A 24,686-nucleotide genomic window follows, 5' to 3' on the forward strand; every position below is an offset into this window, starting at 1 on the left:
ACTAACCTGGCAAACCAGCTTGCTCACACCCTAGGTGAGTCACCTAGAGGAAAGATCGCTAAAATTTTCGATGTTCAGCTCCAGCAAATGAAGGCCCCGAAACAAAACTGGAAGAGTGCTTTCTGCTATTATTTCAAGGAACCAGGACATTCAGAGAAGACTATTACAAATGGAAGCGCTTCAGGCACCTTTGGCCCTCTCGCCAACCTTTCCAATGTTCTAATTCCCAATGACAGGTGTAGAGAGCAAGATGGAGTCCCTCATGTCAAGCAGGAGCCTGTGTCAAGCAGTGACGCAAGCAGTTCAGGGCACTGCAGCTACAAGATATCGCCAAGACCAGCATCAGCTGACACCCCAGAATCCGTAACACGCAGAAGCAGAGGAGGTCTGCTTTGATAGTCACCCCCTAGGAGTTATCATAGTCTCCTGGGTCCTCAAGATGGGTGTCCTGGGGTCCCCAACGGTGCTTTGTCCTTTAAACTTAAAATTATTCATTGATTTGTCCTTCCTTAGTACTCTATTAGCTAGCTCTTTGCCGGTCCTGGTCTGTGAGATGGTTTTCATCAGTAAGATGGGAACCTCCACAGCGGGCACCCGGGACCCTAAGGGTTTTACATTTTTAGGATCCTTCAGATCCATGATTATACCTCCCAGGGTCCTGGCTGTGAGCTTTCTGACTTCCAACTCTGTGGGGCAGCAGGGGTCTTTTACCCAAAGTATGGTGTTAGGCCTCTTGGCTCTTTTCACCTTCCTTTTTAGGCATTTACGTAGGGCCCGCATCTTTCTTCCTCTTTTGTAACCTAGCAGCTGCCATATACAATTTCTTAACTATGCAGAGGTCTATTTCCCACTTGGGAGATTTGTACAGATTTTTCCACAATTTTTGTTCACATCTTTCTGCCAAGTTATAGATTACTTTGGCCAGGAGTGGCATGTATCTTTGCAATGTCTCCAAGTGCTTTAACTCTTCTTAGTCCTCCAAGCGCCTGTTTTTGTTTTTGTTTTTTTAAGATTTATTTATTTGACAGAGAGAGAGAGAGAGAGAGAGGGAACACAAGCAGGGGGAGTGGGAGAGGGAGAGGCAGGCTTCCACAACCCTGGGATCACGACCTGAGCCAAAGGCAGACACCCAACGACTGAGCCACCCAGGCGCCCCTCCAAGTGCCTTTCTGAGGCCATCGCCCTTGGTCTCAGCTCTGGCTAGTTCCACCTCGTGCCCGGCCTGCAGAGGGGTGCGCCCCGGACGGGCTCCCGCTGTCGACTGCTCCCTGCACAGCGCCGGTCTTGGCTTCACCTGCCTTGCTGCTACCTTAGGGTCTCACCGTCAGTGAGACGCCTGGAAAAGTCTATATTCACATAAATGTATTCCCCAATTTATTATTTTTCGTTCTGTTATGGTCAAGTCAAGCAAGCGTCTGGGGGTCTTTTCTGATTCTTCTAAATCTTCTACCACACAGCGGGTCAATGACATGGCATCCTGCCCGCCATGCCAAGTGTCATGAACACACTGTGAAGGCGCACACACGAGGTGTTGCCTTTCCGCAGCGTCAGCCCTATTCAGTCCCAAAGCAAGATTAACGTAATTACAGAACAGGTTCAGGGTTCCCAGCTCAGTGACATTTCACCACGTGGTTAACTTAGCTTCTTACCTTTCACACAGAGCAGGACAGAAGACAAACCACACAACAAAGAAGATAACACAGGGGGCAGGAAGTGAAGGAACCAAACACATAATCAGTCTACGGGCGCGTAGTTGAGGTAAGGTGTCAGGCCAGGCCAGGTCCGCTCTCGGCACTCACTTCTGATATTCAAGTAGCGGAGGATCTCAGTGCTGTTCAGAGATCCATCGGGTTCAGAGATCCATCGGGCACAGCTTTCGGCAGGAGGTGCCTTTTTTAAGTGGTCAGACATATAGGGGTCATGTCTGAGACATCTGTCTGCTGCAAAAATACTCCCCTTTTTAAAGGGATCGAATCAGTCCTGGGCCCCTGCAAGACTTCTCTGCTTCTGCTTGTGAGTTCTGGGGTGTCATCGGTTGGTGCTGGTCTCGGCGGTATCTGGGAGCTGCAGTATGCTTATCCGCCTGTACCACTGCTTGACACGTGCCCCAGCCTGACATGAGTGGCTCCATCTTACTCTCTACAACGGGGCTACCAGGAACTACAGGGGCTCTTCCCAATTCTCCCTCTAATCAGCTTGCAGAAACTACTACCCAGATTGGGAATAAATCTGTGTCGGTCCTCACTGATGCCACGGCTATGAAGCAGGCCCCCGCTTCGGAGTACTAAAACAGTTCATATAGAGATGACAAGGCTCAGAGCCTCATTATCCCTGTAACACCCCAATTTTACCTGTGAGAGAACCCAGCAGCTGAGAATGGAGGTGTGTCCGGCACCGCCGAGCAATGAATACCACTGGTATCCCTTGGCACCCTGTCGTTCCCAACCCACGTGGCTTTACTGACATCCATTCCCACCGAAAGCAAATTCTTTACTGTAACAGACGTATGCGGTGTATTTTTTAGTATTCCAGTTGATAAGGACAGCCAGTATCTTTATCACTTGGGAAGAATGGCAATATACCTGGACAGTAATGCCCCAGGGTTACACAGAGTCCTTCTTAACTTTTTACAAACCTTAAAAGCTGATTGAGAGGACACAGAGTTTTCTGCAGGCTCTACTTTGTCACAATACACAGACAATCTGCTTCTGTCCCCCTTTTCAAGCTTCTTCACAGGAAGACGGCATCCACCTGTTAAAACTTGCGGCCTTAAAGGGACATCAAAGTCTTCAAAGAAATACTGCACTTTAAACTCGGGTTTGGTTTTTAGGGTACGTGATCTCAGAAACACAGACTAGATTTGGATCTGGGTAGACTCCGAGGCATCCTGAATTTCCCAGAACCTAAAACTAAGAGTCAGTTATGAGGCTTTCTTGGACTGGCTGGTTCTTGTCGAAACTGGGATTCCAAACTTCTCTCACACGGCTTGGCTCAGCCTCTACGCCCTTTACTAAAACCCGACAAACCTAACCCTATTATTTGGAAAGAGGGGCATGACAGAGCCTTTGGGACTTGAAAGCAAAGTCTAACAAAAGCCCCTGCTCCCTAGACATCCTAATTATCAACCTGCCTTTTTCCTCTTTGTATGCAAGAGGTAAGGGAATGCCCTCGAGTGCTCAGCCACAAACATCACCCCAGGGGGGAAGGCAGCCAGCAGCCAGACCCCGTGGCTCCGGGATATCCCCCTGGCTTCAGAGCCATTCCTGCCACTGCCCTCACAGTTTAGGCCACCGAAGAAACAGCCACGCGGGTCCCTCTGAAGCATCCCGTGGTTCCATGCAACCAGTCACCTCACCCCACTGACATCTTCCTGCTAACGGTTCCTCCTCTTGTAACTTTCTCACCACGACAGCGCCACCCCTGCCGCCCTCTTCCCCCCTTCCACTGAGGAAACCCCTCACAACTGCCTCATGCTGCACATCTCCTTTTGACTGCCCGTGACAATTCACGGGAAACTCCTCTGACCGATGCAGATCTTTCACGGTTTCCTGATGGTTCTTAATGAATAAAAATGGTAAACACCGTGCTGGGCATGCTCTTCCAACTCCCTCTGAAGTCACTGAGGCTTGTCACCTTTACCTTCAGCTACTTCAGCGCAAGGAGGCTGGGTTATACACTCTTACTCAAGCCTGTATTTTCACCAAGGGCAAAACCACATACATTTATACTGATAGTCAGTATGCCTCTGGGGTAGCTCATGATTTTGGAATGCTATGGCAGCAACATCCAATGGGGCTAAGATTAAAAATGGTTCCTACGTCCAAAATTTATTGGGTGCCGTACTTTTGCCGGCAGCTCTGGCTATGAAGGTTCCGAGATATTCCAGACCCAACTCCCGGCAGGCCAACGGACACCACCTTGCTGGTATTTCCACCAAAAAAAAAGGTGCTCTCAAGGAGACTGACAGCCAGACCCCTGTCGTGTTCCAAAGGGATGTTCTTTCAAAGGACAAACTAGAAAAACTGACCAGAGATGCCCAACAACTGGCCCCAGAAAAGGAGAAACAACACTGGAAATCTAGTAACTTGTTGCTTCGATAAAGAAAGCAAGCTCTGGTTTCGACCAAATAACCATCTGGTCCTACCAGAGATTCCACAATTCCCACGACTTCCAACCGCACACGCATTAAACCATGGGTCTGCTGACAAAACGAGAGCATTCATGAACAGACGTTGACGGGAAAATATTAAAAAGGTTGCAAAAATGTCTACTTTGCATGTTCCACTTGTCCAAAATACAATCCTGGAAAACATCTTAAATCACCCAATGGACCATTTGAGGATTTCATGCAGCTTCCCCCCCCACCCCCCATCTCATGGATACAAGCGTGTTTTCGTCATGGTTTGTCTCTTTTCTCACTGGACTGAAGCTTCCCTTGCAGCGAGGCCAGTGCCTCTTCGGTGGCTAAAATTAAAAAGGAGCCCTGCCCGGGGAACCCCTCCTGAACTACACAGTAACCAGGGCACCCATTTTACCGGTCAGGTGCTTCTTTGAGTCTGGGCGCGGTGGCTGGCTTTACATAAACGTTTTCCATACTGTCCTCAATCCTCAGGGCTGCTCGAATGCACTAAGGACACTGTTAAGACTCAAGTGGTGGGCGCCTGGGTGGCTCAGTTGGTTAAGCGACTGCCTTCGGCTCAGGTCAGGATCCCGGAGTCCTGGGATCGAGGAGTCCCACATCAGGCTCCCGGCTCAGCGGGGAGCCTGCTTCTCCCTCTGACCCTTTCCCCTCTCATGCTGTTTCTCTCTCTCTCAAATAAATAAATAAAATCTTTAAAAAAAAAAAAAAAGACTCAAGTGGCAAAATGTTATATAGACTCTCCAAATACCTTGGTCAAAGGCATTGCCATGAATCCTTCCAGACTGCAGATCCTCTCCCCCTCTGGAACTCACGCACTCCCGCCCTTGGAGAGAGTCCTAGGACGACTGTGCATTTGGCCCCTGCGTCTTTGGACCCACAGCTGATGAAAGGAGATCTTCAGTGTCGTAAAGGTCTAGTTACGTCTTCACTGTGCACTCCCAGCAGACAACGATCTTATGTCATCACCCTTCACAACCTGGAGAATTCGTCTCTTGGAAAGGACACCTCCAAAACAACTCTTCAGCCTCGTCGGAAAGGCCCTCATCGGGGACTGCTCGCCAACCCCTGTGCCGCCGCACTGCAGGGAATAGACTCCTGGACCCACGTGACCCATCTAAAGCAAGCACCAGCCCGACTGGACCTGCAGGCCCTCTGATGACGGGAAAGCCAAGACTGTCCGGAACTGAAACAGACAACACCTGGAGAGCCCGCTTCCCCGAGCTGTCCGGACCAGGCCTGTAGACACTATGCTCACCGTCGCCGCTTCTATCTCTTTTGTGGCAAGAAAATGCCCTTGATCTGCATTTCCCAATCTCTTGCAAAAAAGGGGAAACCTTTTGAAACACGAACAGCCTCATTAGGATCCTGTGAGCCTTTCCCAAGGGTGACAAGGCTCAGAATTCACAAGTCTTTCTTTTATCTAAACTATGAACTGACCCTGGATTCTTATCCAAATTCGTAAGTTTCTGAATTCACAACTTTAGAGACTATTACTGATAACGCACACGGTTCTAAACAGCTCTTTTGAGGTAACCACACTGTTCTGAGATGTCCTTGAAGTTTTGCTGTTCTTGCAAAAAGGGTCCATTAACTATTGCTTCATGTTTGTATGCCTACTGGAGCCTCCCAAATGGGCTCGGGTATTCCATACACTGTACTCTCCTCGCACTATTTCCCTTTTACGTCATAGCCATTTCAGGAGGCGAACGTGACTTGGGATGGCCTTCATAGGGAGAAACCTTTCTTCCCCAAATCCAAGTAAGAGCCAGTGAATATTTTCAGACCTAGGGTTCTGGTTTAGAACCAACATACAGTTGGTTCTGTCATGTTAGTTTGGACTGGGTATTGTCTCTCCATGCTCACAATCTGGAGAAGAGACAGACTTCAGATAGGAAATGCCTGAGACTTTGTCTCTTCTAACGCTCCCCGGACTCAGTGTGGCTTAAGTGCTTTCCAACTGCTGCACACTTTCCCTCCACAGGAGACCCCACAGCCGGGAAAGGTCCTTGCTGGCTCTCAGAGAGAAAACACACTAAATATAGAGAACCTGATTACTGATCAGTGACGCTTCCAAGGAAAGATCTTGATCAAAAGGGGGAAATAAGAACATTAGTAATGGAACCCTCACTAAAATGGAGTCAGGAGGTTTTGGGAGGGGGAGCTCTCATGCCCTCCCACTCCTAGTCAATCGCAGACCCAACAGGAAGGGCGGAGGGGGGGGAGGGGCTTGACCTTGCATGTGGACACTACTCTACTACTTCGCTACTCCAGCAGGCGGAAGAAATACTCTCCTCGTTCTTGGCAACAGCTCCGCTGACGGAAAGCCACTATACTTCAAACTCCCAGTTTCCTCCCATAGCCTTTTGGTTCGTAACAGCCCTCCCAACTTCCCCCATTGCTCCTTCAGAAGTGTCCCTCTCCTTTGTCCTCCAGAGTTGCCGATGTTTTTTTTTTCTTTTTAAAGATTTATTTATTCGAGAGAGAGAGAATGGGAGACAGAGAGCACGAGAGGGAAGAGGGTCAGAGGGAGAAGCAGACTCCCCGCCGAGCAGGGAGCCTGATGCGGGACTCGATCGCGGGACTCCAGGGTCATGACCTGAGCCACCCAGGTGCCCCGCCGATGGTTTTTTTAAATTCTCGAATAAACCTACCTTTTGCTGGTAAAATAACTGGCAGTTTTACTTTTAAGGTTAGCAATACATATGTAACACACACACACACTTTTTCTAACACACAAGGAATGAGAAGAAACACCCTGAAATGTTAACAGTAGATGTTTCCAGAAAGTGAAATTATGGGAAAATATTCTATTCTTTTACATTTTTCAACTTTCTCAACTAACTACATACCACAATTCATGTTTTCATTGTTTAACTCCCTGTTCTGTTCCACATTGCCTTTGGGATAAAAAGACCCCGACCTTGGGGCGCCTGGGGGACTCAGTTGGTTAAGCATCTGCCTTCGGCTCAGGTCATGATCCCGGGGGTCCTGGGATGGAGCCCTGCATTAGGATCCCGGCTCAGCGGGGAGTCTGCTTCTCCCTCTATCCTTCACCCCACTCATGCTCGCTCGCCTGCTCTCTCTCTCTCAAATAACTAAACTTAAAAAACAACAAAACAAAACAAACAAACAAGAAAGACCCTGACCAGCCTGGCTCCAAGGGTCCTCCCTGCAATTTGCACTGGGCCCACTCTCTCCCTCTTCTAGAGAACAATTTAAGCCTTGCTGTCTACACACACATGTCCGCCTCGCTCCCATGCCTCTGCTGGGCCACTGCATTTGACCCTCCAGGTCTGGTTCAAATCTCCAAACGCTGTGATGCTTTGGGAACTCCAGAGAGAAATGGTCTGTCCATTCTAAAGGGAACACTGCATTGGCTGAGCACTTGGCCACTACCAATGGGGACCACCTTATGCCATCCGCTGAAAGACTGACATTGGAAGATGTGATATGTATGGATATCATAGCTCACAACTGGACTAGGCATCCCTCAAGGGCAAAGAATTGGTTTTGGAGATTTTCACATCCTCTGCAGCGCACAGCTCTGTACCCTACGTACCGTAGCTCTTTGGTAAATACTTAACAACAGAATCTCAATCACATCGAGTTTTCAAGACTTAGTTATTTGCCTCAGTGACTGTGAGAATTATTTAGTCTAACACGATTTCAGGGATGATTAAAAGAACAAATTGATCACTGGGACTTCTTTGTAATACAATCTGATTCTCAACACTCATCAAAGTGGGGCTCTTCCTATAATTTTGTAACTGGCAAAAACATTCCTCCATGGCATCCAGCATTTCCTGCTTCTGAGATCCAAACCACAGGTAATGTCTAAACTCACACTTCCTGATTTTCTTCTCCAGACCTTGTTTACAAATTTGCATTCTGTACTATGAATTTGGCTCAAGACCCAACTGAATCTTGCAGGAAAGGTGATTTGCAAGTTAACTGACTTTACAGCCACTAAGAGAATAATTACGACATTTCCACAAAGGTAGCATCAAGGTACAGTAACCAAAAGTAAAACGTTCAACTCCCCTGATGAAACACGGAGAAAGATCAAACATTTGGCGAGCCAGGCCAATCATGATAAAGACTCTCGGGATAGTCCAGACCTTATTCAATGTACCAGATGCCACCCTGCTAAAAGTGTAAATTTGATGGGCTTTACAAACTTATAATATTGGAGAAACCAATGTCAGGACAAATGTTCTCAATGTTTCCAGTTAAAAAATAAAAAGAAACAATTTGGTAACTGAAAAGAGAACATAACCTTGAAAATGATTGTGAAAAAAAGCTACAATTCCTCTACCCCCACGGAAGTAATGCTTTCCAGCTCTGCCCACGTCACACTCTGTGTACCAGGGAAGGAGTCCGTGCCATTGCAGGCGTCAGCCAACCGCGGCCCAGGAGACAAATCCAGCCTGTGCTGTTTTTGTACAACCTGTGAGCTAAGAATGGTTTTTTACATTTTTCAGAGGCTGAAAAGCAAACAAAGAACGTTTTGTGACATTTGAAAAGCATACGAAATTGCCATTCCAGGGGCGCCTGGGTGACTCAGTCAGTTAAGCGTCTGCCTTCGGCTCAGGTCATGGTCCCAGGGTCCTGGGATCGAGCCCTCCATCGGGCTCCCTGCTCTGCAGGGAATCTGCTTCTTCCTCTGCCTCTGCCACCCCCCCCCCCCCCCACTGCTTGTGCTCTTTCTAATAATAAAATCTTAAAAAAAGAAAGAAAAAAGAAATTCCTATTCCCGCGCCCACAAATAAAATTTTATTGGAACACAGCCAGACATCCCTTCACTTGCATATCATATACGGCTGCTTTTGTGCCAAAATGGTGGAGCTGACCTAGTGCAAGAGATCTGGTGGTCCAGCAAGTCTAAAAATTTGACACCTGGCTTTTTGGAAAAGGTCCGCATACCCATGTATTTATTATATGCGAAGCACGTTAGAAATAGTAGCAAATGTTATCATTAAATCTATAGATGAGAAAACTAAACACACACAGAGTTTAAGCTACTGTTACAAAGCACAAGCTGAGTGAATCATGATGCGGAAATTCAAACCTGAGTCCACTTGTTCCCAAAGTTGTAACCCCAGAGCTCAGACGACGCTACACCATGCGTTTTACGATTCATACTACATCATCTTCCTTTCTCCGGGTCAGACCACAAGTGCTGATGTGTCATGACCTAGGAAGCCATTCCTTCACCATCAGAACCAGTCCCTGGTTTCTTGCACATACCAATGAAGCCAAAAATAAGATTTTACAGATGTACGGGGCTTGCTTAAGAAGCAGCAGTAAGATTGAAAATAATGGGGCACCCGGGTGGCTCAGTCGGTTAAGCGTCTGCCTCGGGCTCAGGTCATGGTCCTGGGATCCTGGGATCGAGCCCCGCATCGGGCTCCCTGCTCGGCGGGGAGCCTGCTTCTTCCTCTCCCACTCCCCCTGCTTGTGTTCCCTTCTCTCGCTGTGTCTCTCTGTCAAATAAAAATAATGAAGCAGGTTTTGAATACCGTTAAAAGGCTCTAGGTTTTCCTGGGCTTCTTTGCAGCTAACTCTGAATAGGTCAACAACACTGAATTTCACTGTGTCTCAGACATCATAGGCAGCACGAAAAGGACCAGAGAAACCTGGGAAGAACATTAGGGGCGAGGCGCGGGGGGGATGCCGCCCAGCGTGCCTCCTGTGGCTGCGGAGGCTTTTCTTTCTGAGCCCAGAGAGCAAGTGTGGCCCATGACTTCCTGTCACATTCAAACACTACATGGCCCTTAGCCTACCTAAGCAGGGCACAAAGGGGGAAGGAAGGTTTTCCCCTCATTCTGGGTCTCACCTCAGCCCCGTTACTGATAAACGTAGTTTGCTCACAGGCTCAGGCCATTTCTCTTAAGCACTTACTTAATCCCTGGTTACACTCACTTCAAGAGGGAGATTTCACGGAGGTAAGAGGCGAAGCGAAGACACAACCAGAGGTTGGAGGGATGTGGCCTCAAGCGAAGGGACGAGGCAGCCTCCAGAAGCTGCAGAGGCAGGAAGGATCCTCCCCTGGACCCTCCAGACACGCCTGGCTCTGCCACACCTCGATTTTTGACCACTGGCCTCCAGAACGGTGAGAGACATTTCTGTCGTTCCAAGCCCCCCGGTTTAGTCATTTATAAAAGCAGCAACAGAAGCGGGACACAGCCCTCTGCCATTCCTTCTCTGCTCATCGGTTTTCTCTGACAATAAGCCACACCATTTCTGCCCTCAGGCCTCCCTCTGCTGCTATCTCTGCGGCCTCTCAACCCCTTGTCCACCTCCCTGCTTCTGTGTTGTTGACAATGAACGTCTTATCTCGTCCATCAGCAGTTAAGTCTGGAACTGTCTGATGGGGGTTAAACACTAAAAACAGCTACCAGGTTGCTTCCAAGAAACACACTTAGAACAAAGTGATTCAGAAAGAGCGAAAGGAAAGGGAGAGACAGGTGCTCAAAACGGCCGGAACGGAATACCCGCCCAAGTGTGCTGACAAGAGGAAGCAGGACACAGAGCTAGTGAGAAGCCAGCGCCCCACAGAGCAGGTACACCCGCGGGAGAAGACCTCTGTACAGCGGCAGGGGGCACTGCTGGCGGGAGGCAGGTCCGCACGAAGGGCCAGGGCCAAGCAGGCCTAGTTTCCCTGCACCACAAAGACTTCCTTAGGAATAAACACGAGCCAACAAAGTTCGAAAATACCACCTTGGAAACAGAGGTAACTGCAGACTGGACACTTGCAAACAAAAACCGTACGAGTCTCGCCACTGGTTATCAGTTAAGGAGAAGTTAGGGCTCCCCTCCCTAGGCCACTGGGCCTGGGACAGGGACCATATAACAGTAAAAGGATATTCAGTTACTCAAGAAGCTATAATCCACTGCCTACCTGAGCACCAAATGCAAAAGTTACGAGAAGTAAAAGGAGAACCTGATGGCAAATGACAGAATACAGAATTCGCTGAGCCTCTTGCTACACGGAAGAGAAAAGAGCACAATCATCATCGGCTTCTTTAGGACACAGACAAAAATGAAGATGTTCCACAATCCTAGGACACAAACGGGACAACAGACTGTGCTGACGGGACAAAAATAAATGGAAATTTTGGAGCTAAAAACGCACAGAAAACTTTCCAATCAAGTTAGAATAAAAAATGCTCCATAAATAACAAGGGGGAGGTCATACGCTTCACAGCAGTCTATGTGACCTAAGGTTTGGGCTGCCCTTAGCTAAATCACCAAGTGATACATACACACAGTCACAGAGTCACACACACTCACACGCACGCACACCCAGTCGGTGCTCTAACGCAAGGGGTGGCCTACCTGGCCTATGGACAAAATCCAGCCAGCCACTTGTTTTTGTACTGCTTGTGGGCTAATAATGGTTTTTCCATGAAAGCTGGGGGAAGAAATCAATCAAAAGAAGAACACTCCACGGCATGTGACAATGGTATGAAATTCACATTTCACTGTCCACACATAAAAGTCTCATGGGCATACAGCCACACCAGTCATTTACGTATCGTCCGTGTCTTTGAGATACACCGGACTCAGAGACCATACACCCCTTTACAGAAAAGTTGGCCGACCCCTTCTAATCTATGCAGGGTAAATCATAACTCAGTTGCAGAATGGAGTTCTGGAGATCAAATTTCTAGTGAGAAATGAACCGACAGCTGTGTTCAGCATGGGGTCTGGAACCACACTTGAAGAGGCTTAATAAAACTTAGGGGGGGCCTTGGTATAGGAATTCAAATTTATAAAGGGATTTTTTTTCCATATAGGAGGGAATCTTGTGTGCTGTTTGGAAATGTGTTGTCGTCTCAGAAAGTGAACTAGGGAGATAAACAGAGGTGTATCGGGGGAACGTCTGTCATGATTAGTCACGTCACAGCACAGCCAGGTGTCTTGTCAGCTGAAGGATTCATGGAGAACCCGATGAACATCTGTCTATCCATAAGACCTAAAGCAGGTAACAGCTTAAGAGCTGATGCCTATTGTGGTTTGAGTGATATCCCCCCAAAACTCATCCACCCAGAACCTTGGAATGTGACCTCATTTAAAAAGAAGGTGTTTGCAGATAGAACTAGGGTAAAGATCAAAATGAGACCACTCTGCATTAGGATGGGTCCTAATCCGATGACTGTCCCCTTTAACAAGAGGGAAGCACACACAGAGCCAAAGGGAAGGCAGCCATGTGAAGAAAGAGGCAGGGGTGGGAGTGATGCCACCAGAAGCCAAGGAATGCCAGGGGCCACCGGAAACCAGAAGAGGCGCAGAAGGCTTCCCCTCCAGAGTCTTCACAAGGAGCGCGACCCTTGTTTTCTGATGCCTGGCCCCCAACTTGTGACAGAACGCGTTTCAGTTGTTTTCAGCCACGCCGTTTGTGGTGATTTGTCACAGCAGCCCTGGCGAACGAATGAATACAATCCCCTCCCAAGTTCCCCTCAAATTCCAACTTCTCTGAGCTTTCTCGAAGGCAAGGACCATTTTAATTTCTTCTAGAAACTTACACAGCCTCATAGAGTGCTAGTGTGGCTCAAAGCAAAAGTCAACAATATCAACTTTGTTCTTCTGCAAAGGTTAAAAACAGGTAATGGTGTATTTCTTAAATTAAATTGTTTACCTTGAGAAACCCGCAGATTCATATGCAGTTGTAAGAAAACAATTCAGAGATCCGGCTGCCCCCTCTACCCAGTTTCCCCTCGTGGTGACATTTGCAAAACTAGAGTACGGACTCACAACCAAAGTGCGGGCATCGATCCAGTCCAGTGATCGGATTCCACTTCCCCAGTCTGACGTACTCCCTGGGGGGTGCGGGGGGGAGGGGCGGGTGTGGGTGCCTTCCGTTCTATCCGTCACCATAAAGATACACAATTTCATCACCAGGGCTATATGCTATCCTAATGCCTACAAACATATGCCTTGTCTGTTTCTAGAAGTATGAACATGACGGCGGGTTCAAAGGCAAACCTTTGAAAAGCCAAGATGACAAGGCTTCTTTCCTCGATCATTAAGATAGGCCGCAAACATTTTCCAGATTATCCCGGGGTATTACGCGAGGGGGGGAGAAAACCGCAGAGCAGGTTCTGCCAACAGGACCCGAGTCTCCTACCTTGTCCTTTTTATCCTGTCGCGCGTACGGAAAACACGGGATCACGGCGGTCACCCTGGATGACGATGCGATCTTGCAGGCATTGATCATGATGAGGAGCTCCATCAGGTTGTCGTTGATTTCCCCACAGCCACTCTGGATGATGTAGACATCTTCACCCCTCACGCTTTCACCGATCTCAACACTACGAAAAGAAAAGGGCCATCCGCTGACGGTACGTCTGCGTCCTGGAGGCCCCCTGGAGCCCCACGGGGGAGGGGGGGGTGGTGGTGGTGAGGATTCACCATACAGCGGTGCTCGGGGCTATGACTTCCCACGAGCAAAACGGGCGAAGGGAAAAGGTGCGAGGAGCAACCTCTGTGGGCGACCAGGTGCAAGCTTCCAGGAGTCACCCTGCGGTCGAGTGGCACGGGTTGGGCTTCATTCCCCAGCCACGTGCACGTGACAGTATGTCCTAAGTGCTGTCCACAAGGGAAGCTCATTGGTGCCCAGGCTCTTACTGGCGGGCTGGTCACCTGGGCTCCATCTGCCTGGCACGGACCAAAATCCCAGACCTCCAGGGGTTCCCCCTTAACCACACCGTACGGTTAGGTAGAGCAAGCCTTTCAAACACAAGGTTCCCAAAGGCCAGCTGAGGACTACCTCGCAAGCTGAACTTTTTCATATAGGAGGGGACCTTATATGCTCCTCAGAAATGTCTCAGTCCCGCTATATTAACTTCTTTCTGCTAAACAGCATACTGAGTTTTACTTTTATTAAAGTTACATACACACACTGCTTAAAAAATTCTAGTCAGTCTGTAAACCTTGTAACAAACATTTCAGAGGCAACCAATTCCAACTTTTGCTATGGTTCTCAGGTATTTATCTTCAAGTCTCCCAACTGGTACGTTTCTATTGCTTCTTCTTGAGTTTTCATTTTAGGCACCAAGTGCTGACTTCTTGCTATGAACTTAGGACAAAACTACCCCCACACCACGCCCTCCATCGCCCGCATCCCCTGCAGCCTTCTGGTCTCCCACCGTCCCAACATAGATCACTCTTCTAACCAAACAGGACGGCCACTTTTAACCGTATGTGCTATTCAGAGCTGAGCCATAAAGCAAACTTAAATCCAAGATTAGATTTCCCTCTTACACGTAACTTTTGGTGATTTGTTTTCCCCGGAGTATATTATCCTAACTTTTCACCTGCTAAGTTTTCTAAGCAGTGAATACAAATTCCAGCCTAAACACCGGGCTGACAATCTACATTGCCACCCAGTGTGATCACCAGCTCACTGGCCTGCCCGTGTCGCTGGCTACCTAACCTGGGTTCCCCTTCTGCCTCTGCACAGGTGCCCCCTGGGGAAGCCCACCGCCCCTCCCCCGCACTCAATTTCCCACTTTCTGTATTCTCCTTCTTGCTGTACTTCTTTGTTTTGCTGGTTGGCATCCTCCAGTAGCTTCTGGAGAAAGAGTACAGAAAGAGGAGCTTCAAAAGTCTTTGAAAATGGGGCGCCTGGGTGGCTCAGTTGGTTAAGCAACTGCCTTCGGCTCAGGTCATGATCCTGGAGTCCCGGGATCGAGTCCCACATCGGGCTCCCTGCTCAGCAGGGAGTCTGCTTCTCCCTCTGACCCTCCCCCCTCTCATGTGCTTTCTCTCTCATTCTCTCTCTCTCTCAAATAAATAAATAAAATCTTTAAAAAAAAAAAAAGTCTTTGAAAATGGCACGCTGGAAAATTTCTGTGTTTTGGGCAGAGAACGCTGAGTGTTCAACATGGGAGCCAGCCAGCCCATCCCTGGCCGTGTGCCTTCCAGGGGAAGATAAGCGAAATAATGCTGTGTGCTGGGGCAGGTCCTTCCCAGAGCATGACCAAGAACCAAGGAGACCTTCAGCTCTGCTACAACGTTGTTCCGACTGATATATTAGGAACAACTGGAGCATAGTATGAATTCTGCATTTGCTTTCATACCACCTTTCATCCTGAGATAAGAATGCAGAAAACTGCACTGCACCCAGCTGAATGGAGCCACTTAGAAATACTCGGCACATGGGCACACACTCTTCCCACCAGCACCACAGCCACACCCATCCACATCTGGTATCACCGTTTTCCACACAACTTCAGATCACCCTCCCTCCATCGCCTCACAAGAACCCAAAAGCTACAGCCCTTCCAAGACCCACTTCCCACAAGGAAGCTGTAGGTCTTTTTCAATGGAAAGTGCCATACTGGGGCGCCTGGGTGGCTCAGTTGGTTAAGCGTCTGCCTTCGGCTCAGGTCATGATCTCAGGGTCCTGGGATCGAGCCCCGCATCGGGCTCCCTGCTCGGCGGGAAGCCTGCTTCTCCCTTCCCACTCCCCCTGCTTATGTTCCCTCTCTCACTGTCTCTCTCTCTCTGTCAAGTAAATAAAATCTTAAAAAAAAAAAAAAAGTGCCATACTTACTACAGTGTTTATGTTATCTTTTTTAAGGATTTATTTATTTGAGAGAGAGAGAAAACGAGCAGGGGGGAGGGACAGAGGGAGAGGGAGAGGGAGAAGCAGACTCTCTGCTGAGCACGGGAGCCCGATGTGAGGCTCGATCCCAGGACCCTGGGATCATGACCTAAGCCAAAGGCAGATGCTTAACGGACTGAGGCACCCAGGCGCCCCACTATTTTTTTAAACCTGTAATAATACGTGTAGTGTTTTACCATTTCTATTATATTCCCATCTTTTTAAAATAAGTTACTGAAGAAGTCTGAGGGCTATGCCCCCAACCCCAGTTTTCCCATAAACCCTATGCTTTTTATTGTATGATTTTGCAAAGCATGAGGATTGTTAGGAAAGCATATGTCACATTACAGTAAGACAGACTATAAATGGGCTCACCCTAAAAAGAAATATAATGAATCTTATTTTAAAATTACAAGATAGGTACATAAATAATTACCCTTATCTCTTCTACTATCAGAAGCCAATTATACCCAATGATACTGTTTTATCAACAGAGCCAATTATTTCTAGAACAACTTTAAAATGAGTCGACATTTTGGATACTATGCAGTAGTATGCCGAATTACCAGAAGCTTCTAACCAACTTCAACTAGAATTAGAACACAAAAATGAAGTTTTTCAAGGCGAACTGATCTGAAAATGAGTTTTGGTAACGGTGGGTCATATTTTTCTATGTTCTCTGTTATGAATGGAAGGAGAACGATGCCACCCTCAGGATGAGACAGACAGAATTCTATATGCTCCCTCCTATTTTGAGTTCTAAGGAGCTAAACGTAATTCCCTTGGGAACAACTGTGGAATAAAGTCAACCTGGAAATCTCAGTATTATACAGCAATCTGCAACCAACAAGCTGAGAACGGTCCCCACAAAGAGGTCTATGTCCTAAGCCCCAGAAAGTCTGAGTATGTTAGTTACATGACAAAGGGGAAAACAAGTGGGCAGACAGAATTAAGGTTATTGATCAGCTGACCTTAAAATGGGGAGACTTCCCTGGATTAGTCAAGTTGGCCCGATGCAATCACAAGGGTCCTTAAAATGGGCGAGGAAGACAGAAAAGGGCAGAGAAAGAGATATGAGGTCTGAAGCAGGGTCGGGGAGGTGCTACATTGTTGGCTTTGAAGCTGGAAGAAGAGACCACGGACTGCAGGCAGCTTCTCCAAGCCAAGAAAAGCCAGGGAATGGCTTCTCCCCTAGGGCCTCCAGAAAGGAATGCACTAACCCTCCACAGACTTCTAACGGACCCAGCTGAGATGCAGCAGTACCATGGAGGACAGGGGCCTGCCAAGCCGGCACTATTCACTATCTGGCCTGTTACAGAGAAATTTGCCAGCCTCTGGTGTTATGACTGTTTATCCCCCAAGACCTGCTTCTTTGGCCTATTTTTCTTCAGGAACTTCAGTCTCCCTATGATTAGCAGTCCAGCAGAGGATGGAAAAGTCCTATCACCATGGCAACTTTTCTCCCCAAAGCTATTCCTGCTTCTACTCATAAAGATGATCACGACTGATCTTTCTTGTAGGGTCTCTTAAAAATTGTGGCCAGAAGGCAGCATCCTTTTGCTGTTCAGATGGAGAATCTCCACAGATCCCAAAATAAGGCAGATGAGTTTGTGTGACCCAACAATGAACGGGTGTGGTAATTAAAAGATGGCTGCAGACACTTTAAAACTTTTCCCATCAAGAACTGGAGTCTAGGGGCACCTGGGTGGCTCAGCTGGTTAAGCATCTGCCTTTAGCTCAGGTCACGATCCCAGGGTCCTGGGATGGAGTCCCACATCAGGCTCCCTGCTCAGCGTGGAGCCTGCCTCTCCCTCTGCTCCTGGCCGCTTCTCGCACTCTCTCTCTCTCTTCAAGTAAATACATAAAATCTCAAAAAAAAAAAAAAAAAAAAAAAAAGTAGTAGTAGTGGAGTCTAGGGGCACCCAGGTGACTCGTCTGGTTAAGCAGGTTAAGCATCCGACTCTTGGTTCCGGCTCAGATCATGATCTCAGGGTCATGAGATCGAGCCCCATTGTCGGGCTCCACACCCAGTAAGGAGTCTGCTTTAGATTTTCTCTCTCTCCTTCTGCCTCTGCCCTTCCCTTGCTTGCTGGGAAGCAAGCTTTCTAAAATAAATAAATTAAAAAAAAAAAAAAGTGGAGTCTACACTCCCCTTCCCTTGGATTTGGGAGGATTCTGCTTGACAATGGAAGTGACAATGCACCAACTTCTTCAGGGTCCAGACCTCACCAGACTGGCAACTTCCACTTCCTGTCTTCCATGCTATAAGGAAGCTCAAGCAGCCCCATGGAGAGGTACTGAGGTTCCTGACCATGCTGCCAGGCAAAAGCTAGCACCGACTTACCAGCCACGTGAGCAAGCCATCTAAGAAGCAGACCCTCCAGCCCCAGTTAACTGTCCCAGATGCCATCACACAGGGCACTGCCAAACCGTAGGTTTGTGAGTCAAACAATTGCTGTTTTAAGCTGTTAAATTCTGGGGTGATTTGTTACACAACAGAAAACCAAAACTTTGGGTCTTTCAGGACACCTAACCACTCTGTGGGCAGGTTAACTGACCAGAATAAAATGTTACAACAGACTTTCAGACACCTTCATGGTGGGATTTCAGTGGTCTATAGTGAAGCTGGTGCAGACATCCCTGTGCGTATCTAAAATGATTCACAGGGGCGCCTGAGTGGCTCAGCTTATGATCTCAGGGTCCTGGGATGGAGTCCTGTGTCAGGCTCCACACTGAGAGGTGAGTCTGCTTGTCCCTCTCCCCCTCCCCCCACTCGTGCTCACTCATGCTCCCTCTCTCTCTCAAATGAATAAATAAAATCCTTAAAAACCAACAAAATAAATCAGTAAAATGATTCAGAGATGGAAGGGAAAATCAGGAGGCCCTGTGTCTGATTAAGTGGTGTTTTAAAAGTGGGGAATGAGGGCGCCTGGGTGGCTCAGTTGGTTGGGCGGCTGCTTTCGGCTCAGGTCATGATCCTGGAGTCCCGGGATCGAGTCCCGCATCGGGCTTCCTGCTCGGCGGGGAGTCTGCTGCTCCCTCTGACCCTCTTCCCTCTCATGCTTTCTATCTCTCATTCTCTCTCTCTCTCTGAAATAAATAAAATCTTTAAAAATAAATAAATAAATAAAAGTGGGGAATGAGGGGACGCCTGGGTGGCTCAGTTGGTTAAGCGACTGCCTTCGGCTCAGGTCATGATCCTGGAGTCCTGGGATCGAGTCCCGCATCGGGCTCCCTGCTCGGCGGGGAGTCTGCTTCTCCCTCTGACCCTCCCCCCTCTCATGTGCTCTCTCTCTCTCTCTCAAATAAATAAAATCTTTAAAAAAATAAAATAAAATAAGTGGGGAATGAGGGACACCTGGGTGGCTCAGTCAGTTAAGTGTCTACCTTTGGCTCAGGTCATGATTTTGGGGTCCTGGGATCAAGCCCCGCATCGGGCTCCCTGCTCAGTGGGGAGTCTGCTTCTCCCTCTCCCACTTCCCCTGCTTGTGCTTGTGCTCTCTCAAATAAATAAAATCTTATTTTATTATTTTTTTTTAAGATTTTATTTATTTGAGAGAGAGAGAGAATGAGAGGGAGCACGAGAGGGAAGAGGGTCAGAGGGAGAAGCAGACTCCCCGCCGAGCAGGAAGCCCGATGCGGGACTCGATCCCGGGACTCCGGGATCATGACCTGAGCCGAAGGCAGTCGCTTAACCAACTGAGCCACCCAGGTGCCCCTCAAATAAATAAAATCTTAAAAAAAAAAAAATGGGGAACGAGGGGGGAGGGGCGCCTGGCCGGCTCAGTTGGAGAAGCATGCTACTCTTGATCTTGGAGTTCTTAGTTTGAGCCCCACGTTGGGTATAGAGATTACTGAAAAATCCAAACCTTTAAAAAAAAAAAAAAAGGTAATGGAAGGAGTGATGACCAGGAGACATCAAAGCAGATTTCTGGTTCTGGTTCTGGCTCAGGGGAGAGGTTCAGGAAGGGGCCTCTTAAATGAACTAAATCAATTTTCTCTTCCTTTTACCCCGTTTCTCATCTCTAGGACCACACAGTACAAATCAGATCGTAAGTACAATACATAGTACAGAGAGGATGGCTTGTAAAAATCACCCTCTGGACCTAGACAGTTCATGGGAAAGAAAAGTCAGGAAGCTAACCTGTTATATTCTAAATAATAAAAACATATAATGTTGGGGCGCCTGGCTGGCTCAGTCGGGGAGCATGTGAGTCTTGATCGTTGAGTTCAAGCCCTTCCGAGGGTGCAGAGATTACTTAAAAAACAAAACAGGGGTGCCCAGGTGGCTCAGTCAGTTAAGCGTCCGACCCTTAATTTCGGCTCAGGTCATGATCTCAGGGTCCTGGGACTGAGCCCCGCATTGGGCTCTGGGCTCAGCTCTCAGCTCCGAGTCGGCTTGAGATTCTTTCTCCCTCTGCCCCTCCCCCTGATCACGTGAGCTCTCGAGCACGCTCTAAGCTCCCTCGAAATACATAATATCTTTGAAGAGTGAATTGTTAAAAAAAAAATTAAAAACAAAAACAAAAACAAAATAAAAAAACACAATGTAACTATGCAAGCAATTCCCAGACTTCATTCGAGCAGAAATCCAACAATGACTTCGCAAAGGACTTCTGAGCTAGATTAACTATGCTCCAGCAGTAAAGGATGGCGCTGCACGGGGAGAACATGGAAGGGCAACGTATTTGCTTTCAAATCCACTTCACCCAGAATTTCTCCTCTACTTACACGACGCCACTTCCTGAACAGAAACCATTATCCCACTCTTCTTAACAGCTACTCAAACTTAACTAGGACTGGCAAGATATTACAGCATTCGAACCTAGCTACACTATCCTTTTCCAGAGCCCTCCACCGTGCCTCCAGACTTCTGTATTAAACCCTGCAAAGCGGAAATGTCTGGCTCAAGGACTCCTGGCAGGTATAGCACCTATTACTCCTTCACAAACGTTTCTTCACTTACATTAGCAACAGGGGTACGTATGCATGCTGATTCCCCCCCTGGAAGAAGGGCTTCACAGATCCTATAAAGCTGACTCAACAAACACCATCGTCCCCATATGTATGAATCTAACTCCTCAGTATCTAAGAAATTTTTTTGACTAATCCAAAAGTCATCGAGGTTTTCTTCTACAAAGGTTTAGTTCTAGGCTTTACATTTAAGTCTACGATCCATTTCAAGTTCAGTTTTGAAACGGTGGGAAGTCTATCTGGTTTTTGTTGCCGTTTTGGCAGCTCACACCGTTTCTTCTAGCACCACTTGTTGAAAGTGTTGGTTGCTTTGGACTTGTGCCAGATACAGAAATGATCAGTAACTGCGTAGAGTGCTGGACACTTACGGGAGAGAGCTAAAAAGGAGACCCACTTGAAACTGGTCAAAGAGCTTTGCGGACTCGGGCAGGTGGAAAACGGAGTCCTGTCTCGTGTCGGGGGGAGGGGGCGCCGGCTTGACCTAACGGAACCGAGATGACCACGGCTCCCGGGTGGCAGTTACGCCGGGCCCGGGCCTTGAGGCAGAAAAATGAGAGGAAGCCCACGGGAACCAGCACGTGCGCTCTGGTGCTCTCGCGCTCTTTAAACCCTCCGCACAAACACCCCCTTCTGCTCAACCCAGAGGTCCGCGCCCAGGCTGCTGGGGAGTCATCTGCCAGCTTTGAAAACGCAGATTTCCACCCCCCCCCACCCCGCCCTGCCCGCGGGATCCGAAGCTCCGGGGCAGGGAGGGGAAGCAGCTTTCTAAACGACCCCAGGTGAATGCAGTGCGCTGCCGGGGCTGGGGACGTGGGCGGAGACGTCCCTCGCACGCCCGGGGTTTGGGACCAGCCTGGAAGGGACGGGGAAACCGGACGAGCACAGCCAGGGGCGTCCCTCGCCGCGTGCCCGGCACCGAGGCGGTTCCCGCCGGCCTGCGCCCACCTCTCCTCGACGCTGTGACCGCCCCGAGGTCGCCCTTCCGGGCCAGGGGCCGCCCTCCTCCGCGTCTCCCGGGCGCCGCAGCGGTGGCGCGGAGGCCGCGTCGTGGCCGTCCCGCCCCGGAAGGGGGAGCGGGCGGCCGCGGAGTGGTCCCGGGCGGGCGACGGTCCCCGCCCGGCCCCCAGCCGCGCGCCCAGCGCCCTTCCCGGCCCGGCCCGGCCCGGCCGCCGGCGCGGCCCCCACCTGGTCTCCTGGTTGCTGAACTTCTTAGTGACCACCTTGCCCAGCTCCAGGCCCAGCCGGTCGGCCACGCGCTGGGACAGGTCCTGGTGCGAGCTGCCGCTGAAGAGCACGATGTTGGGCATGGCGGAGGCGGCGGTGGCACCGGAGGCTGCGACGCGAGCGGGAAAGCGCGGCTGTCGACCAAAGGAGGAGCGGAGTGGAAGGGAGCTGAGGGGGCGGAGTCGGGGCGGGGCTCGAGGGGGCGGGGCTGGGTGGAGCTGGAGGGGGCGGAGGAGCGGGAAAGCGCCGCGGCGGGACCGGGAGGAGGAGGAGCTGGAGGGGGCGGAGCTGGGGGGAGGAGGGGCTGAAGAGGGAGAGCTCTGGGCCCCATTCTTGACCTTTCTGCCCTGCCTGGAGAGGGAGGGCCAATGGACCAGCCTCACTGGGCACCGAGGGAGGTGCAGGAAGAGGCGACGGACGTGTCTAGCAACCAGGAGCTGCCCCCCCCACACTCCGGAATACCCTCAAACCCACCGCAGACGACTGGTGTGCATCTACAAGGGTCTCTCAAACTGTGGCCCGCGGGCCAGATCCACAGCGCTGCCTTTTTGTACCGGAGACCTAAGCACTGTTTTTACACATGAACATTTGCAATCTATGTGCTCATAGCTGTACTACGTTCGCAACCCAATTAAGAAAAACAGTATCCCTTTCCAAAAAAAAAAACAAAACACAACCCTTTCCTCTCATTAGTAGGTGTGTACTGCAAAAAGTTGTACTAAATTATTATGTTTTGTCAATAAAAATATTGTGAAAATTTGTTTTCTCTCGTTATGTAAGTACCCACATAATAACCTCTCCATTTTGCTTTGTGGCTCACAAAGCCTAAATTATTTACTATCTAGTCCTTAGCTAAAATTCGCTGGTGCCTGAACTACAGAATGGCCCTGTGTCCTTGAAAAAGCCACAATGCCGGTGGCCATCTGAGCCCTGAGCACAGATCGAGGGACAAGGTTGCTCTCCATGGTGATGGTGAACTGGATCAAACCAAGGCCCCTCCAGATTCCTCATTTTTAGGTAGTCATCAGGCCAGTTTTGCAAACTTCTTGCCTGTTGAGTTCTCAAAGGCCTGACCCCGGGAACCTCACCCCCAGCGCCCCCACTCCCACCAGGTGGTCCCGCGCCACCCCCCCCTCCCCCACGGCTCTCCATAGCCCTGGAGCCGACTGCCTTCCCCTCTCTCCCTGCAGACCAGAGCAAAAAAGATTTTCTCAAGCAAATGCAGTCCTGGAGCCAACCCCTGGGCACAAATCAAATGTAGGGGAAAGGAATGTATTATGTGGCAACGGAGGACCCGCATGTTAGTGATGCGGGCCAATTTAATGCTTCTCAATGGCAACAGATTAAACAGGTCAGATAAATGGCTGGGTTTTACCTAACGTTGCCAAGAATTGGTCCTCCATCCACACAGAAGGCTACTTGCAGGCGGTTTGTAGCCCACTGTAAACTGACTTCCTATTATTGGGATTTGGGGGATTCCTGGGATTATTCATGTAATTGGGATTTTTCATCTGCGCCCATGTACTTTTCAAATTTGATTACCTAGCACATCAAGTGTTTCTTGAAACTCCTCAATCGGTCTGCCTACCAAAAAGCTGTCCAAAAGCACCAATTCTGGCAGCATTTCTGCCCCTTTTTCATTCTTCCTGGAGACGTGTATGTGCTCTATTATTAAAAAAGAAAAAAAAAACCCAACCCTACTTGCAATGATTTATTATCTATGTGTTTTACAGTTAATTACCATAGCAATGAGATTTATACTGATACTCAACCATATGTCTAAAATTTTTATTGAATGAGTCTGCTAATGTAATTATTTTTAAACTCTCCTAATAAAATTTTCTACTAACAATATTACTGTAATTTTTATGTCCTTAAAATTTTTCTCATAGACAAGCTATATACATGTTCTTTTCTGGGGGAAAGTGGTTTCTTGTTAGCATGGCAGGGCCATGGTTCTTCGCTAACAAAACTGATGGACTCTGTCATACAGTAGAAGTTAAAGCCCCTGGTCTCTGAGAATGTTAATGGTTAGGGATTTGGAAGCTAGGGTTGAATCCTCACAAACCATGACTTCCATACTACCAGGGAGAAGCAAGATCTAGGTGGGGGCAACTAAGAAAATGGTTGTTGGCTCAACCCTTTGATGAATTACTAGGCTTGAATGCTGAGGGTAAACAAGGAGAAATGTACCACTGGGATCATCTAAAATCATCATGAGTAGCAGACTGCCCAGAAAGCTGTCACTGGTAAATGTGCAGGCTTTAAAGAACAGTTGTAGGTGATTTCATTTAAGTGCAAACACTTTCTCTCTGAAGCCCTTTATCTTTGACCCAGAGGACCCAGGTTGTTCTGACAAGATCTTGGTCTAGAGCAGGTTTCGCAACCTTGCCACTATTGACATTTGGGCTAGGTAATTCCTTGCAATGGTGCTGTCCTGTTCATCGGAGGATGTTTAGCAACATCCCTGGCCTCTACCCACTAGATGCCAATAGCACTTCCCACCAGTTGTGACAACTGAGTCTCTGCAGACATCGCCAAATGTCCCCTAAGGAGTAAAATCATGCCAGCTTGAGAACCACTTGTCTGAACGAACCCCTGTCCCTTTCCTCCACATGGACCTTTCCTCAGGGCTCTTTGGGCTTCCTCACAGAATGGCTGCAGGGTTCCAAGAAGGAGTGTTCCAAGAAGATAAGTCTCAATGAGCAAATATTTATCGAGCCTCTGGTATTATCA

The 24,686-nt window shown here is 48.8% G+C and overlaps 1 protein-coding gene across 1 annotated transcript in view; it reads right to left on the minus strand.

Annotated features, from left to right (window-relative positions):
• The window catches only part of PRPS2 (phosphoribosyl pyrophosphate synthetase 2), a 38,332-nt gene extending 16,225 nt beyond the window's left edge, over positions 1-22,107 (minus strand). The window contains exons 1-2 of the mRNA XM_028115019.2: positions 21,912-22,107; positions 13,272-13,455 (exon numbers count right to left, since the gene is read on the minus strand). Coding sequence (XP_027970820.1) covers positions 13,272-13,455; positions 21,912-22,033 — 306 coding nt within the window. The 5' untranslated portion in view covers positions 22,034-22,107. The remainder of the gene's footprint in view (positions 1-13,271; positions 13,456-21,911) is intronic.
• Between the last annotated feature and the right edge of the window lie 2,579 nt (positions 22,108-24,686).

Source organism: Eumetopias jubatus, unplaced genomic scaffold (genome assembly GCF_037043125.1).
Source record: "Eumetopias jubatus isolate StellerSeaLion01/CBP00866 unplaced genomic scaffold, mEumJub1_p1.0 scaffold_11, whole genome shotgun sequence".
In the NCBI taxonomy this organism is placed as follows: domain Eukaryota; kingdom Metazoa; phylum Chordata; class Mammalia; order Carnivora; family Otariidae; genus Eumetopias; species Eumetopias jubatus.